The following is an 18388-nucleotide window of genomic DNA, read 5'->3' as shown; positions in this document are numbered from 1 at the left end:
GCCACAAGCTGCTCTTCTCCCCAATTCTATTCAATACCTCCACATTAGTTATGTGATCTACCCATCTAATCTTCAGCATTCTTCTGTAGTACCACATTTCAAAAGCTTCTATTCTCTTCTTGTCTAAACTATTTATTGTCCACGTTTCACTTCCATACATGGCTACACTCCATACAAATACTTTCAGAAACGACTTTGTGACACTTAAATCTGCACTCGATGTTAAAAAATTGTTCTTCTTCAGAAACGCTTTCCTTGGCATTGCCAGTCTACATTTTATATCCTCTCTACTTCGACCATCATCAGTTATTTTGCTCCCCAAATAGCAAAACTCCTTTACTACTTTAAGTGTCTCATTTCCTAATCTAATTCCCTCAGCATCACCCGACTTAATTCGACTACATTCCATTATCCTAGTTTTACTTTTGATGATGTTCATCTTATACCCTCCTTTCAAGACACTGTCCGTTCCGTTCAACATATCTTCCAAGTCCTTTGCCGTCTCTGACGGAATTACAATGTCATCGGCAAACCTCAAAGTTTTTATCTCTTCTCCATGGATTTTAATACCTACTCTGAACTTTTCTTTTGTTTCATTTATTGTTGCTCAATATACAGATTGAATAACATCGGGGATAGGCTACAACCCTGTCTCACTCCCTTCCCAACCTGAAGAGTTAGCTAATAGGTATCTTGTGAACAGGTTCACTGAATGCAGCAGAAGATTGGCACTAAGACATTACGCTAAACTATTCCGGTGAGAATGGCAATCACATCACAGTAGTTTTGCATTTGAGAGTAGTTTCTTTAGTCTGTTTTTTGAGTTGTACTTTTTGGTGATCACAAATTATAGTCTTTTTCACAACCTACAGAACGAAAACTAAGTGGGATCCCAAACTGAATTAATAATTATATCATTACTCTGCATTAATACCCTCATATTCCTTTTATCAAAATATTCAAACATATTCCTGAACAATCTCCAAAGTTCTGTCTGTGTTCGGGTTCACCCTTTATGTTACAGTGGTTTTGAGTATGAAGATCGGCTTTATGCCGTTCTCCACACTTGTCTATCCAGTGTAAGCCTCTCCAGCTCTGCATAACTACTACAACCAGCATGCATTTGAAACTGCTTACTGTACTGGAGCCTTGGTCTCCCACCACAACTCTCCCCCCCCCCCCTCCCACACACACACACACACACACACACACACACACACACACAGACACACACACTTCCATACATTATAAAATGATTCCTTGATGCCTCAGGATGAATCTTATTAATCGGTCCTTTCTTTAGTCAGGTAGTCCCTTAAATTTTCTTTTTTAGTACTACCTCCTCATAAGTTACTCAATCTACTCCTTTAATATTCAACATTTTTCTGAAGAACCACATTTCAAAAGCTTCTATTCTCTTCTTTTCTGTTCTCTTTATTGCCTATCTTTTACTTCCACACAAGGCTACACTACAAACAAAATTTCTTGGATGACCATTTCCAATACTTTATATTTGATGCTAGCACATGTTTCTTTTTAGAAATGCTTTCCTTGAGACTGCCACTCTGAATTTTATATTCTTCCACTTTGGCAATTTTCGTTGTTTTGGTATTAAAACTTTTAGTGTCTCATTCCTTAATCTAATGCCCTTAGTATAACCTATTTTTATTTGAATACATTTTATTGCCCTCATTTTATTTTTGATGATGTTCATGTTTTAATCTCTTTTCAAGAGGCTATCAATTGCGTTCAGCCACTCTTCTATGTCCATTGCTGCGTCTGACAGAGTTACAAAGTCATCAACAAACCACTAATTTGGCTTTATGCAGTAATCCGCACTCGTCTATCATGTGTAAGTCTCTCCAGTTCTGTGTAATCCCCACTCCAAACTTCTCCTTTGTTTCCCTCACAGCTTGCTCAATGTACAGCATATTTGATGGCTCAGATTTAAATTACCCACACTGCATGTCTGGTGTACCAAGCGTACATTGTTAGATCACATGGAGTTGTTATTGTTGCAGTCTTCAGTTCAGAGCCAGGTTTGATGCAGCTCTCCATGCTACTTTGAGCACATAGTAGGGCTGCATGCTCTCAGGAGAAATAACGGCTGTAGCTTCACCTTGTTTTTAACTGTTCATAGTACCAGCATAGCAAGGCCATGTTGGTGGATATTATGAGTCAGATCAGTCAATCATCCAGACTGTTGCCCCTGCAACTACTGAAAAGGCTGCTGCCCCTCTTCAAGAACCACATTTTTGTGTGGCCTCTCAACAGATACTCGTGCGTTGTTGTAGTACCTACGGTATGGCTATCTGTATCACTGAGGTATGCAAGGCACCCCACCATAGTAAGACCCATGTTTCATGAGGGATCTCAACGGTATCAAATGTAAATATTTTCTCAGAAGCAACAACTATAACTCCATCTCACTCCCTTTTCAACTACGACTTCCATTTCATGTCATTTGTCTCTTACAGCTGTAGTCTGGTTCCTGCACAAGTTTTAGATAACTCTCATACTCTTATATTTTATCCCTGCTACCTTCAATATTTCGAAGACGTATTCAGCAACATTTTCAAAAGCTCTCTATAATCTACAAATGTTCTTTTAAAATACAACAAAAGGTATTGATTAATATCCCCATGTAGAGATGATATTCCATCAGAATTGTTGAGATCCTTGGGAGACCCAACCGTGAAAAAACTATTCCACATGGTGCGCAAGATACACGGGACAGATTACCTTTGTTTAATCTATCTTCTAAGGTAAGCCATGGGGTAAGTATTTCTTTGCATGTGATTTCTCCAAAACTCAAACTGATCTTCCCCAAAGTTGGTTTCTATCAGCTTTTCCATTCTTCAATAAACATTTTGTGGAAGCTTTTTGGAGTCATGTCATATTAAATTGATGGTTTGGTAGTATTCACACCTTTTAGCACATGCCTTCTACAGAATTGGAATTATTACTTTCTTCTTAAAGTCTGAGAGTGTTTCATCTGTCCCGTGTATCTTGCGCACCATGTGGAATAGTTTTTTCATGGTTGGGTCTCCCAAGGATCTCAACAATTCTGATGGAATATCATCTCTACATGGGGATATTAATCAATACCTTTTGTTGTATTTTAAAAGAAGATTAAGTTTCAAGTATACTGAATAAGAACAGTCTGATACATATTTTCAGGAACATATCAGAATCTCTGTCAACAGTAACACAGTAAAATTATAAAAATTTATCAGCAGATTTGGCTGTAATCCATGAATGATTTGTTCAAGTAATTTTTCACTAATTACAGAACATATTGTTCAACTGCCTTTATCATGAAGAAATATTATGATTTAAGGCACTGACAATGATGAGATCATTAGAGAGCACATTAAAGATGGCACCACAAAACCTCATCAGTAATTTAAAATGATGCCCCTCATTATCAATTCAATCAAATTAAAAACAAAATATGAATGGATGAAACAAACACAAAATTTAAAACTCGTTTTATTTACACAGTCCTCCAGCATTACTACTGACGTGGAATACTGTTACTAGCAATTGAAATCACTGTCGTATTACCTAGGGAGACACCATTCTCTTGATCCACGTGATCTGACAAAGCCCCGCTGACTCAATAGCTAAAATAACATGGGGAAAGGAAAGACAAGAGAAAACCTGGATGTCCTTGGATGTCACATTTATGGAGCTATCAAAGTATGCCAGTTCAATATTTAAAAAATGAAAAAAAAAAAAAATAGAAACATCTACTACGTGTTGTTTGCACAGGAAAGCCTGTTGTATAGTTGCCTGCAGCAGGGACAGATTATCAATGGTGGACCAATATCTTCTGAAAGTGACAAGGAAGAAATCTGGATTCTAAGATCCAGACAAAGTGGCAATTAACCATTCACTCCAAGATCTTTCCCTACACAGCCAGTGAGGTAACCACTACAATCCACTACAGTACTTACATCTGAATGTACAGTCCTCCCCAGGTTTCGGGGTTTTTTATTTCTCCCTACGACATGTTATAACACAGTATAATAGACCCTACTGTGACTAGATGATATGGCACATATTGCAGACAACCCTGTTCCAAAATGGCAGCATTTCTATACTACCCAATCGCCCCAAGAGTCAAATCAGAAGCGATGGAAAGTTGGTTCCTGATTGGCGACGGTGACTACTCCGACAAAATGTTCCACCACAGTCTGGGCTATGTCTCTCTGGCTGCTCTGGAACCTTCCATTGCACATTACAGCAGTAGATGGGAGCCTCACCTCTACCACCTCCTATGGCCTTCATACGAATTGTACTGATGGTGGAATCAATTACACCGGCCTGGAGGTGTTGTCACGAACTCTGCACTCTCCTTAATAATTTGTTAGCACCTGGCCCTTGCTGCTCAAAAGAGCTGCTGGGTTCCCTGTATGTGGTTGACATTTGAAGTTTTGCAAAACTAACAGTTTGCCTTACGTAGCAAGGTAGCACTTGTCAATGTTCGCAGTAGGATGGATGCTTCAGCAGCATGGTGAATTATGTTTTCAATTTGATGTACCCACACCTGGACACTGCCATGGTGTTCAACTATTGCAAGCTGCTGCACAGTATCCTGGCCAAGAGTGGTAAATGATTGGAGGAGTGCAGATTGTTAAGCACTTCCAACTCAGCAGCACATGCAAAGGCAGGAGAGTACATCCGAAGATTGGTAATGAAGAATTACAGTGCAGCAGTGTTGAACAGGCAGATCATCAATCACGAAGAAGCTTTACACTAGATGTACATAGAAGAGGAGCCCTATAACACACTGTGCCCACAACTCTATACATCTCCTAGATATGTGGAATGAGTATGTGCACCATGTAGTGAGGGTTGGTAACAGGTTCCTAATCTTCTGGGGAGGGGTGGACCCATAGAGACAACATACTCTATGATGCACATATATTGCTGCAGCAGCATCTTGTATGTTGGACATTGGCAGTGTGGAGGGGAGAGGGGGGCGGGAGAGAAAAGTGGTATGAACCATTTACAAAGATGGGCACTCCATCTTTAGTTCTCTCCCAACTGAGACTGACTGAAGATGTTCTTTCTATGATGGAAATGGGATGCCAGAACCCTCAAAATGTGTTTCTTATAGACACAATTACAATGGTCTTCCCTGTGCTAAAAGTTTCAGTTCCCTGCATGGGTCCTTAACCCATTGATATTTCACTGGAATATTGGAGCCATTTTCTCAGTAAACATTCTCTTTCTTCCTACCTTATGCCACAGTGGGGATTCTGTGATGAATGGTTTGTTTCATTACAGGGCAGAGTAGTCCCCTCAGGCAGACTTCATATTTGAATGCCTGTGTGCCAGAAACATTAGACCTGCAAAACTGAACTAGATATGTATGGTCTGACAATGTAAGGCCTATGTTCATTTGCATTTGGGTCTTCCCTCTTTGTTTTCATCCAAAGGACGTCATGGAACATTCAGGCACTGGTAGTACTTGCCTATTTTCTTGAGACTGCATGTTGAGCTATTGGGAGCTATATAAAGTTGGTAATCTGTAGGCCTTTTCTGCCTGTTTGGAGGGAACAGTAAGTTTTGAGATAAATGCACATTAGAAATTGCACTTACAAACGATCTTTCCTTCATGGAGGACCACAACCATTTAGAATTTTTTGAAAGTAATTCCACCATTTGATTGTTAATTGTTAATTTTACAAACCACGATTTTGGCTTTCCATTTCAAGTGCATGTTGAATTGCAAATTATTAGAGTATACATATCATACAGTGCAAGGTATAGGAACAAGGAGTTGTTATATATTTAAAAACATTACTTATGTCCTAAAATATGTCTGACCTGTCTGTGACATATCATCACAAAAAAAAAAAAAAAAAAAAAAAAAAAAAAAAAAAAAAAAAAAAAAAAAAAAAAAAAAATTCTGGGCTCACAAAGACAGGTGTTTGTGCTGGGACAGTGTAACTATAGCTGTGTTTAGGTGTCCAATTCAGTATTTTAAGAGTTAATGCAAACAAGGCAGGTAATGTCATGGGATGTTCAGTTTTTTATATAAGTGTTTGCTTCATACCTTAGCAAGCTTTATACAATAACTGAAGTGTAGCAAGTGACCCAGGGATTGCCTGCAAATCACTATTTCCATGATATCTCAGCTTGACTGATTAATAGTGCACTTTCAACTGTTCAAATGAGAAAAGTTTTCACATTATATAAAATATTTCGACAATCAACCCAGTGGGCTTCTACAGGTGCTGCGGGTTCTGCTGTTATGTGTATTAGCTGCCTGGAATCTAACGACTCCTGCTGAAGAAGATGAGTGGGTCAGTCATCTAAATACACTCAGGAACCTTGAAAAGGGTGCACCCAGAAGGAAGAGAAGTACAAATGCAAAACTCTGCAGCTAAGTACAGTGAGACCCTATACGCAAAAGAACCAAGTTTGGTGCCAATGCTTATGCCCACAGACCCTGCAGTGGTGCTGCAATAGGGCAGGGTAACCCTATTTAAATGGTGCATAGTGGACAAGTCACACATTATGATCACACTCCAACTCTAGAAGGACATTAGCAGGTGCAGAATGCCAGGTAGAAATGTTAGAAGTCATTTGTTACAACTAAGCCAGTTTGAGAGGGGCCTACTCATCGGCATCAAAGCCACAGACTGATCGACACATCATGTGGCTCACCACATTGATCATTCAAGAGTGTTCTGTAGGATAATGTTGAGAGAGGTGAACATCGAGATGGCACCCACCTGTGATGTACCAGGTCCGGAGCAACCAGGAAGATGACATGGTGAGATGATCGAAGGAACATACAGCACACAATCAGGGATCCTAAGAGACTCGCTCCACGATGCAAGCAGATCTACAGGTGCCAGTTTTTCCACAAACCACTTTCAGAGGTCTTGCAGATGCAAACAGTAGTGCCAAGCCAGAATGATGTGGACTGCCATAGGTTAGCAAAACGTGATATTTAGTGATGAATCCAGATTTGTTTTGGGGACAGATGATAACTGCACACTGGTGTGGAGGCTGCCTAGTGAATAATACAGATCCACTCACACCATCGCATGCCACACCGCATGCCGCACAGTCGGGATACTTGTCGGGGGAGGGGGGGGGGGGGGTCGTAGCCTGTGATAGCCTGTCTCCTCTAATTATGGTACATGGAACCTTAACTGGCCAGCATTGTGCTGATGACATTCATCAACCCCATGTGGGACCATTCCTATATGATCTACCAGTAGCACTTATCCAGCAAGATAATGCTCGTCTGCTTACAGCTCGAGTTGCTCATAACTTCCTATGTCTTCCACGGCCAGCCTGTTCTCTGGGCTTGTCTGCTATAGAGCGTATGTGGGACCAGCTGAAATTCCAGATGCTATTGCATCACTTTGTACATGATGTGGAAGTGGTTGATCAAGATTTGTGGGCCAATCTGCCCCAGGAAAACATCAGTTGTCCAGTCAAGTTGAAGCCGGACCACGCTGCATCATGTACTGCAGCAAAATGTGGTCCAACAAATTACTGATGTTGCATTGTATTTCTCTACTTGTATTCACCATGCTTCTTTGCTTGTCTTGATTTTGGAATCAAGTGACTCTCTCATCTGTATCACTATGTCTAATAAATTTGATTTTGACCCGATGCTCCCATCTTGGTGCGCTACTTTCAACATTCCTGAGTGTATTATGTATAATATGAAAATAACTCCACGTTCTGAAGCACACCATGGAGCTGCAGTGTCATTTCTCTCAAAAATTTTTAGTTAAATAGGGTAGTATCATCTTCATGATCTGGAGGGTTAAGCCAAAATCCCTATTCCTGTTATAAAAATGCTGGTGCTTCCTGAAAAGCATATCCGGAGCTTATGGTTACAGAGGTACCTCAAGTACTATCCTCTCCTGTGGATCTTGTCTCCTCTGCAGATAGTACAGGCTCCATCATTACCTATCCACTTGACTGCGAGCAGCATGTCAATGGTAGATCTAGGTGTTCTGTACAGGGTGGACGGGGACCAGGGAGGACCGGTGTTTGAGGTGCTGCCTTTCACTGAAACTGAAATTGTGACAGTGGGAATACTTCACCAGTTTTGGGGAAACCTGTTTTGTCCAATGTCAGAAGGAGGCAAACAAAAAGGGTACGGGTCTCTCAACCGTTGGTAGTTCAAACGTATGGTGAATGACGGTACTCCTTAGGAAAATGGCAGTAAGGGACAGGAATGGACACCAGGTGCATTCAGTGTGTATACCTTGGGGCCTCATTCAACATTTTGAAGAGGCTATTTTGGCAGCCACTGAGGTAATAGGGTGCAACCAACTGCAGATTGTGGTGCACAGTAGAACAAATGATACCTGTTGTCTGGTCTCTGAGGTCTTTTTTGGGTCATTCCAGCGACTGGCAGAGAAGGGTGAGAAGACCATTCTTGTACGTGGAGTTTCAATGAAGCTCACAATTTGCAGCATTGTCCCCAGAACTGATTGTGGTCCTTTTGTTTTGAGTCAAGTGGAAGGACTGAATCAGAGACTTCGAAGGTTCTCTAACAAGCCAGGCTGCAACTTCCTGGACTTGTGCCATAGGGTTGAGAAATGTAGTTTCTCCTAAATAGGTCAGCTGTACAACACACATCGGAGGCTGCTGCTCAAGTAGCTGACTGTGTGTGGGGTGTACACAAGGTTTTTTTTAGATTAGGTGACTCTCCATCCAATACAGATGCCCAGAAGTGTCAGTGTAAGATCGAAAGAAATGCCCCCCACAGGTGCGAGTATTGAAATCCTAATGGTAAACTGCTGAAGCATTCCCAACAAAGTGCCAGAGTTTGAAGCACTTGTAAAAAGCAGTGAAGCTCACATAATGCTAGGTACAGAAAGCTGATTGAAATCCAAAATTGACAGTAGTGAGATTTTTGGGGAAAATTTAAGTGCAGATTGAAAGGACAGGCAAATGGGAAATGGAGGTGGCACATTTCTCACAGAAGACAAGAAACTCAAATCTATCAAGATAGAAACTGAAATTGCATGCGAGATTGTTTGGGCAACACTCAGTACTAGGGATGAGCATATAATGATAACTGGAACCTTCCACCACCCACCAGACTCACCTCCTGATGTAACCATAATCTTTAGAGAAAACCTCAACTCATTTGTATGTAAATTCCCCAATCATACTGTAATCACTGGTGGAGACTTAAATCATCCAACAATTAATTGGTAAAATTACAGTTTTGTTGTAGTGGGCGTGATGAGACATCATGTGAACCATTACCAAATTCCTTCTCTGAAAACTACCTAGAACAGACAGTAAGGAACCACACTCATGGTGGAAATATATTGGATCTAATGGCAACAAAAGACCTGGCGTCTTTGAGGACATCCACATCGAAACTGGTATCAGTGACCATGATGTGGTTGTGTGTATATACGCGACTAGGGCCTCCTGTCGGGTAGACCGTTTGCCGGGTGCAAGTCTTTCAATTTGACACCACGTCAGCGACTTGGGCGTCGATGGGGATGAAGTTATGATGATTAGGACAACACAACACCCAGTCCCTGAGCGGAGAAAATCTCCGACTCAGCCGGGAATCGAACCTGGGCCCTTAGGATTGACATTCTGTCGTGCTGACCACTCAGCTACTGAGGGCAGACGTGGCAACAATGTTTAAGTAAGTACAAAGGACAACTAAAACAAGCATAACGATATACAGGGTAGTCAATCTGAAGTTTCGGATGAGATTATCTCGAAAACTATACATTGGGTAAAAATAGTGGGTAAGACAAGGTCGTAAGCTCTAAGGAAGACATCAAATGATACAACACGTGACCCCCAGCCCCCATCCCCTTGGGTGGGACGGGGGGGGGGGGGGGCAACTTTTAAATCTGAAATGGAAACCCCCATTTTTTATTGCAGATTTGGATTCTCCATTAAAAAGTAATCAAATTTTGTCTGAAACATTTTTTTAAACCATTAACAGATGGCACTAAAGTCGAGAAACATTAAAATTAGGGAAGAACTCCAATTTATTTAGAATGATCCGAGAACGGTGCATCAAATCAATACAAAATGTGCACCAATTCTTTCATTACACCAAATTAAGCTATTTGGACAATCAACCCAAATGGCCGTTAATGGTCTGGTGTGGAATTTTAAATGGTTACTTGGTAGGACAGTATTTTTTTGACTGAAATGTTACTGGGAAATCTTAAGTACAACTTCTCTGCGATGATTTGTTGGAGCTAATGGAAAATGTTGATTTAGAAACTAGGCAATGAATGTGGTTCCAACAGGACAGAGCAGCTCCCAATTATGCTAAAAATGTGCAGAATGTTTTAAATTTACGGTACCCTGGTCGGTGGATAGGACACAGCGGACCAATTCAGTGGCCTCCACATTCAATAGACCTAACAACTCCTGATTTTTTCTTGTGAGATTATTTAAAAAATATTGTTTATGAATGACAGCCACAACCCGAAACGATTTGGAGCAACGCATTCGAAGAGTGTGTACAGCCACATCACAGGATGTGCTGCAAAATGTATCCTACCCACCACAGTTTTTGATGTAGGGAGGCGGAATGATATTAAAATCTCATTAGGGAACTCTTCACAATTGCATTACTCACCTGACTGTGGCGCTACCGTGGCCAAACTGCAAACTATGGCTCAGTATAAAGGTCAGCGCAATGTGATCAGATGTCACGACACTTTCAGATTGTGAACCGTACACATCAACTGATGAAAGTAAAATTATTCTATAGTGAAACATGGCTCACTATCCTCTTACAGAGATTGTTGATATGATGTTAATTTTAAGTGAATACCATAACAGCTACACTGCAGCTGCGCAATTGTGTTCAACTGGATCCCGAAATTAGTAGTCGTGTTATGACTTGGCAAGACAGCCAAGCCACTACGAGGTGAAGCCGAAAGGCACGCGTTTAAGGTCACGCAGGCTGGCGTGAGGTCTGGAACAGGACAAGGTAATTAATATAGCCAATAACGTACGTAGCTGCTGGAATACTTAACTTTAATCCACAATTGGTGAACATTGGTCTGATGGTACATGCATCACAAGATAAATAGAAATTGATAATGGCACCTTGCTAGGTCATAGCAAATGACGTAGCTGAAAGCTATGCTAACTATCGTCTCGGCAAATGAGAGCATAATTTGTCAGTGAACCATTGCTAGCAAAGTCGGCTGTACAACTGGGGCGAGTGCTAGGAAGTGTCTCTAGACCTGCCGTGTGGCGGCGCTCGGTCTTCAATCACTGACAGTGGCGACACGTGGGTCCGACGTATACTAACGGACCGCGGCCGATTTAAAGACTACCACCTAGCAAGTGTGGTGTCTGGCAGTGACACCACAGTCGTGCAATTCAGAGACAAACTGGAATACCGATATCAACAGTTTTGAAGATTTTGAAAGTACATAAATATCATGCGTATGATATCACAAGGACACAGGCACTAACCCTGAAAGATAGGCAACTATGCATGCATTTCTGCCAATGGGCCTTGGAAATGATAATAGGCGACAATGATTTTTTTAGATACGTTATGTTCACCGATAAAGCCACATTCAAAAACAATGGCGAATTCAATTGTCATGATTGTCATTATTGGCCCCCTGTCAATCCACACTGGCACAGACCTGTTGACAATCAACCCAAATGGCCGTTAATGGTCTGGTGTGGAATTTTAAATGGTTACTTGGTAGGACAGTATTTTTTTGACTGAAATGTTACTGGGAAATCTTAAGTACAACTTCTCTGCGATGATTTGTTGGAGCTAATGGTAAATGTTGATTTAGAAACTAGGCAATGAATGTGGTTCCAACAGGACAGAGCAGCTCCCCATTATGCTAACAATGTGTGGAATGCTTTAAATTTACAGTACCCTGGTCGGCGGATAGTACGCAGCGGACCAATTCAGTGGCCTCCACGTTCAGCAGATCTAACATCTCCTGATTTTTTCTTGAGGGATTATTTAAAAAATATTGTTTATCAAAGACAGCCCACAACTCGAAACGATATGGAGCAACTCATTCGAAGAGCATATGCAGCCACACCACGGGATATGCTGCTCAAAACTGTGGACAATTTTCACAGATGATGGACTTTATGCATTGAAGCAAATGGGGATAATTTTGAACAATTTCTTCATGGCTAATTTCATTATTTAAGCACCCCAAATTGTGAGAGGCAAGGGGACTCACACTAATGAAGCACCCCAACATGTGAGAGGCAAGGGGACTCTCACTAATGAAGCACCCCATGGGAACATCGTTCTATTGCGTCCATGTCATCGTTCCTGGGTAACACTAAAAGTATAATACAGTACATTTTGTACAAAAATAGCTTAATTTGGTGTAACGAAAGAATTGGTGCACACTTTTTTATCAATTTGATGTATCTTTCTTGGATAATTCTCAATAAATCAGTTCTTCGCCAATTTTACTTTTTTCTCGATTTCAGCACCATCTGTCAATGGTTTAAAAAAATGCTTAAGACAAAACTTGATTACTTTTTCATGGAGAATCTGAATCTGCAATAAAAAAAAGATTTAAAAGATGCCACCTGCCCCACCCAAGGGGGAGGGGGCTGGAGGTCATGTGTAGTATCATTTGATGTCCCCCTTTGAGCTTATGAGCTTGTCTTACCCACTAATTTACCCGATGTATAGTTTTTGAGATAATCTCATCTGAAACTTCAGATGGACCACCCTGTGTATGTTCTGTAAACTAGATAAAAATCAGTAGTATCATATCCCAATAAGGAACTTGAAATTCTCAGTACAGGTCAGGAGCATGAAGAGGAACTCTAGTTCAAGAATAAAAGGATGGTTGAACACGCACCAGATAGATATGTACCCAATAGAACAGTTCATAATGGGAGGAAACCTCCATGGTATACAGTCACTGTAAAGAAACTTCTAAGAAAACAGATATTATTGCATTATAGGTGTAAGCATAGAGCTAGAGATAGAGAGACACTGTATGAAATGCATTTGGCTGTCAAGAGAGCAATGTGTAATGCCTTCAATAACTACTGTAGCAGAATGTTGTCAAATGACATTTAACAAAATCCAAAGAAATTCTAATTGTATGTAAAGACTGCTAGTGGCACCAAAGTTAGTGTCCAGACTGTAGTGAAAGAGATAGGAACTGAAACTGAGGGTAGTAAAGCAAAAGCTGAAGCTGAAGCTGAAGCTGAAACGCTTAACTCCATTTTCAAATGTTCCTTTACAAAGGAAAACCCAGGAGAACTGCCCCAATTTAATCCTTGTACCACTGAAAATATAACTGAAATAAGTATTAGTGTCAGTGGTGCTGAGAAACAGCTGAAATCATTAAAACTGAACAAAGCTCTGGGACTCGGTGGAATCCCTGTCAGATTATATACTAAATTTGTGGCTGAGTTAGCCCCTCTTCTAACTATAATCTATCTTAGGTCTCTCAAACAAAAAACTGTGCCCAGTTCTTAAAAAAAGGTGCTGGTCACACCCGCTACAAGAAGGGTAGTAGAAGTGATCCACAAAACTACCATCCAATATCCTTCACATCGATTTGTTTTAGAATCTTAGAACATACTCTGAGCTCAAACATAATGAGGTATCTTGAACAGAATGACCTCCTCAATGCCAACCAACATGGATTTCAAAAACAATGATCAAGTGGAACCCAGCTTGCACTTTTTTCACATGACATACTGAAAGCTTTGGATCAAGGCAGCTAGGTAGATACAGTGCTTCTTGATTTCTGAAAAATATTTGACTCAGTACCGTACCTACACTTATTGTGAAATGTATGATTATATTGTGTATCAAGTGAAATTTGTGACAGGATTGAGAGAGTTTTGGTAGAGAGGACGCAGCATGTTATCTCGGACTCTTGCTGTTCATGTTGTATGTTAATAACCTTGCAGACAATATTAATAAAAAGCAGGCTTTTTGAAGATGATGCAGTTATCTGTAATGAAGTACTATCTGAGAGAAGCTGCATAAATATTCAGTCAGAGCTTGATTAGATTTCAAAGTGGTGCAGAGATTGGCAACTTGCTGTAAATGTTCAGAAACATAAAATTTTGCACTTCACAAAATGAAAAAACATAGTATCCCACAACTATAATATCAGTGGGTCACTGTTTGAATCGTCCAACTCATACATATACCTGGATGCAACAAATAGAATGATCACATAGATTCAGTTGTGGGTAAAGTAGGTGACAGACACTGGTTTATTGTTAGAATACTGGGGAAGTGCAATCAGTCTACAAAATAGATTGCTTACAAATCATTCATGCAACCCATACTAGAATATTGCTCAAGTGTGGGATTCATACCAAACAGGCCTAGCAGGGGATATTGAATGTGTACAGAGAAAGGCAGCACGAATGATCAGAAGTTTGTTTAATCCATGAGAGAGTGTCAGAGAGATACTGAAGGAACTCAACTGGCAAACTCTTAAAGACAGATGTAAACTATCCCAAGAAAGTTTATTAACAAAGTTTCAAGAACTGGCTTTAAATGATTACTCTAAGGATATACTACCAGCCCCTACGTATCGCTCACAGAGGGACCATGAGGACAAGATTAGAATAATTACCGCAGGGATGGAGGCATTCAGTTCCCATACTCCATATGTGACTGGAACAGGAAGAAACTCCGATAACTGGTACAATGGGACATACCCTCTGCCATGCACCTCAAGGTGGTTTGCAGCATGTATATGTATGAATTCAATGCAACAAGAATGTAATGCACTGGAGAATTATAGATTACAGTACACTTTCCATTTCTAAGCAGCAGACTCATATGTGACACAGCAGTAAATACATTACATCTACACAGCTGTTATGAGTGAGGTTCTGTTGATGATCACAAACTTGAGAACATTGAATACAAACAGTGTGATTACCAGTAGTTCGCTATATGCTTTCGTGTTCTGTCTTTTAGTTATGACAATGAACATTTCCAATCCATTAGTAGCACACAACCTAGCGAACAAAATAAGTTATCAACAAAATCATCACAGTATCTTTGGTTTCACATTAGCTGCAGTAAGTAGTAAAACGAGGACTATCCACAAAGATCACTCAAATTAAACACGACTTAACAGTGTAATATTATTAAACTACATATTTCCAAACAGTTACTATCCAGCTTCAGCACTATTTTCTCTAATGAAAGTATAGACAAGCAATCAGTCATTTACCTGCATCAACTTCTGGACTTGTTTCACCATGTGATGCTGCTCTTTCCAGACGCTGGCAATCTGACAACAGTTGCCCGCCTTGCTGGGTGCTGCCTAAACCATCTAAGTCTAAAATATATTTCAGCCATTAACAGAATGTCTACTATGTTACTCAGTAATATATAAATAAGTTAATAACCAACCAAATGTGACAGAAAGAAAATTAGTCACATGCAATGAATATAACATTTCCGTTAGTAACTCTCATAACTAAACAATAAACAGGCTCAAGTAAATTGACGGTTGACACTTTACAGCACGTTTATGAATGACTGTCTCTTGCAACAATGTGTAAAACATATTTTTGTTAAATGTAGTTTAGTTATTGGATAAGAGTGTTAGCATTATACAACAAATGGAACTTTCTAAACATCTCAGAAACCATATGATCAAAAAATAAGATTCAATTTGCCATTACAACAACTGTACTGTTAGGAATTTTTGAAATTATGTTAGTACCTGTTAGTAAGTTAATAAGTGCATAATTATTGCCAGAAGATGGGCGGTAACCAGACCTTTCAAGCATGTTTAGGGCCAGAACATGCTGATATAGCTCAGAAAGCCAGGTGTCAGAAAGATATACCAGTACTCCACTGCCATGTACTCCTTCCACGAACTCAGCCTGTAATTTGTTATGCCAATGAGACAACACTGAATACTCACAAAAATACACTGACATGTAGATATGATAACATGCAAGCTATGTAAGGATGCATGAGTATGTGAGTGTGAGTGATTGAACATGTACATAAGGGTGCATGGATGGCGCGCGCGCGCGCACACACACACACACACGCGCACACACACACACACACACACACACACACACACACACACACACACACACACACACACACACACACACACACACGAGAGGGAGGGAGAGAAGGGAGGGAGAGGGAGAGGGAGAGGGAGGAGGGAGGGGGGGAGAGAGGGAGAGAGGGAGAGGGAGAGAATTTTGTTGGAAAATGTATGTGTGAATGGCAGAGGGCAGAGATTAGAGAGTGGGAGTGGCAGAAGGTAGATGGTTGGAGAGTTGGAATGAAATTTATTACCTCTGTCATTGGTATAGGTTTCGTATCCTGCAAGTAATATCCAAGCTTGATAAGCTTCAAATTCAATAAAAGTGCAGCATATGTAGCTAAATAAATTCCATCTGCATTTACAACTGTTATTAGAGCAAGGCTGTGCGGAGAAGTAGTCTCACGAGCAGATATGTGTTGGCCTGCAAAAAGACCTGTAACAACAAAGAGTAAAATTAGACATAAGACAAAAAGTACCTGATTTACAAACTGTATCATAATTATTTACAAACAAGAATATAAACTGTAGTAACAGCCTTTTACATTACTTTACACATTATGATATACAGCTAATAGCACACAAATTCATCTAGTGTGTTTCCTGATGTTTTCTACTCATCTTCCATTAGTAACCAGTTAAGACGTTTCTAATTATGAAAAATTTAGTACATTATCTCTTCTAAGTGCTCACTTACCTATATGCTCAACCCACCTCTAATTTGCTAATTAGCAAGGACCTCCTCATCTCCTTTCATTTGTGAGGGTCCTGGGTGTTTGGTATTGTTACCTGGGATGAAAATTTAAAATATACCTAATGGGTTAACACACATTTAGAATTACCTGAAAGTAGAATATCTGAGGACTGAACCTCAATTACTACTAGGACTTTTCTGTCATTTTCATTTCTGACAATGATTTGCTTATGTGAAAAATGCCATTTTCCACCATGGTTCAGAGCCCATGTTAAACTGAATGCTTCCCTAAAAATGGCTAAATTGGTCAACTCAAAGGTCAGAGAAAGGAAAGAGCATATAATCTCTAATAAGACCAATTCTAATCATGTGTTGTCATGTACATATCAGTCTTCAGGTTGAGGGCAGCTTTATTTTTTCATATTTGATTTTTTGAGTAATGTGACAGGAACACAGAAAAAGAAACACAGTGAGATGATAACCACTTTTATTGTATGAGTAGGTGGACTTGCACAGAAGGAGATGGCCACCAAAATTGCAAATGTAAGCTTTCTTTGACACATGTAAATAAATCTCACGTATATTACTTTTTTGCAGGGAAACTGTGCTGTTAGAACTTAACTGATAACCTTAGTTTATGGAAAAGAAAACTTGCTAAATTCTCTGTCATTGTTTGCCAGAACATAACAATAACAAAAAAGGAAACACTGCCTTGTTATCTGACTATCATTAACAGGTTTGCAATTTTTAGGGCAGCTATATGTGAGAACTGATGTTTCTCAGGTTTCCTGGTGTGACTGTTTAACAGTGTGTTCTGATGAGTTGCTATTTTCCATTTTATGCACAATATTTTGACAACCAACCAAATTGTCTTCTTCAAGTGCTGCGAGTTTTGCTGTTGTGAGTACCACTTGTACTCACTATCTGGACTCCAACCAAACTGGTTGCAGTTTGGTTGAAGTCCGGGCAGTGAGTACAAATAACTGCACAGTCGTTCGAGGTCCCACATGCCACAAGCCGCCAATTAGAGGCAAGGAATGATGTTGCTGTTGCTGGCAGTGTGCAGCCCTGACGTATCGAGTCTAGCACACTAGGGAAGAGGAAGTAGCAACAGTATAAGTGGGCTCCCTGCCCCAAGTGGTGGGCCACTTACCATAAATCCACAAAAAGGACACATAGCAGTGGTAAGTCAATCTCTGCCCCCCCCCCCTCCCAACCCTTCCGCTTTTCCCAGTAAATCATTGTATCATTGTGTTTGATGTTTTCTGCGGGACAGAAAAAACTTTTCATAGAAGTTCAGGTGATGGATAAGCCATTTATCGAACAAGTTGGGGGCTCTCATGTCATTACTCAATTCACAGATGTATGTCTGGCTAGAGTCTCAACCGTTTACATAAATCGAGTGTCCATTGGTAAGCTGTAACAAAGAGCAGATGCATATTCTTGACCAATTCATGGCTGATACAGTTTACAAGTCAGTTATCCATTCTTTTAATTATGAAAATACTGAAAATTTGTTTGGGTTTGGTGTCTTCGCTACTTTTTTTTACTGCAGAAGTTGTGCTTCTAATATCAGACCAGGTGCCTTTCTGGATCTGTTAACCTCAGGGGTAGGTTTCATGCAACACATCACCCTCAAACCCTCTGC

At 40.2% G+C, this 18388-nt stretch overlaps 1 protein-coding gene across 1 annotated transcript in view; it reads right to left on the bottom strand.

The window, feature by feature from the left end:
• Nucleotides 1–18388, bottom strand: part of LOC124595869 (brefeldin A-inhibited guanine nucleotide-exchange protein 3) — a 306469-nt gene that overhangs the window by 84334 nt on the left and 203747 nt on the right. The window contains exons 13-15 of the mRNA XM_047134775.1: nt 16301–16482; nt 15705–15867; nt 15207–15314 (exon numbers count right to left, since the gene is read on the bottom strand). Coding sequence (XP_046990731.1) covers nt 15207–15314; nt 15705–15867; nt 16301–16482 — 453 coding nt within the window. The remainder of the gene's footprint in view (nt 1–15206; nt 15315–15704; nt 15868–16300; nt 16483–18388) is intronic.

This window comes from Schistocerca americana, chromosome 2 (assembly GCF_021461395.2).
Source record: "Schistocerca americana isolate TAMUIC-IGC-003095 chromosome 2, iqSchAmer2.1, whole genome shotgun sequence".
Lineage (NCBI taxonomy): Eukaryota > Metazoa > Arthropoda > Insecta > Orthoptera > Acrididae > Schistocerca > Schistocerca americana.
This window is presented reverse-complemented; position numbering and strand designations above follow the sequence as displayed.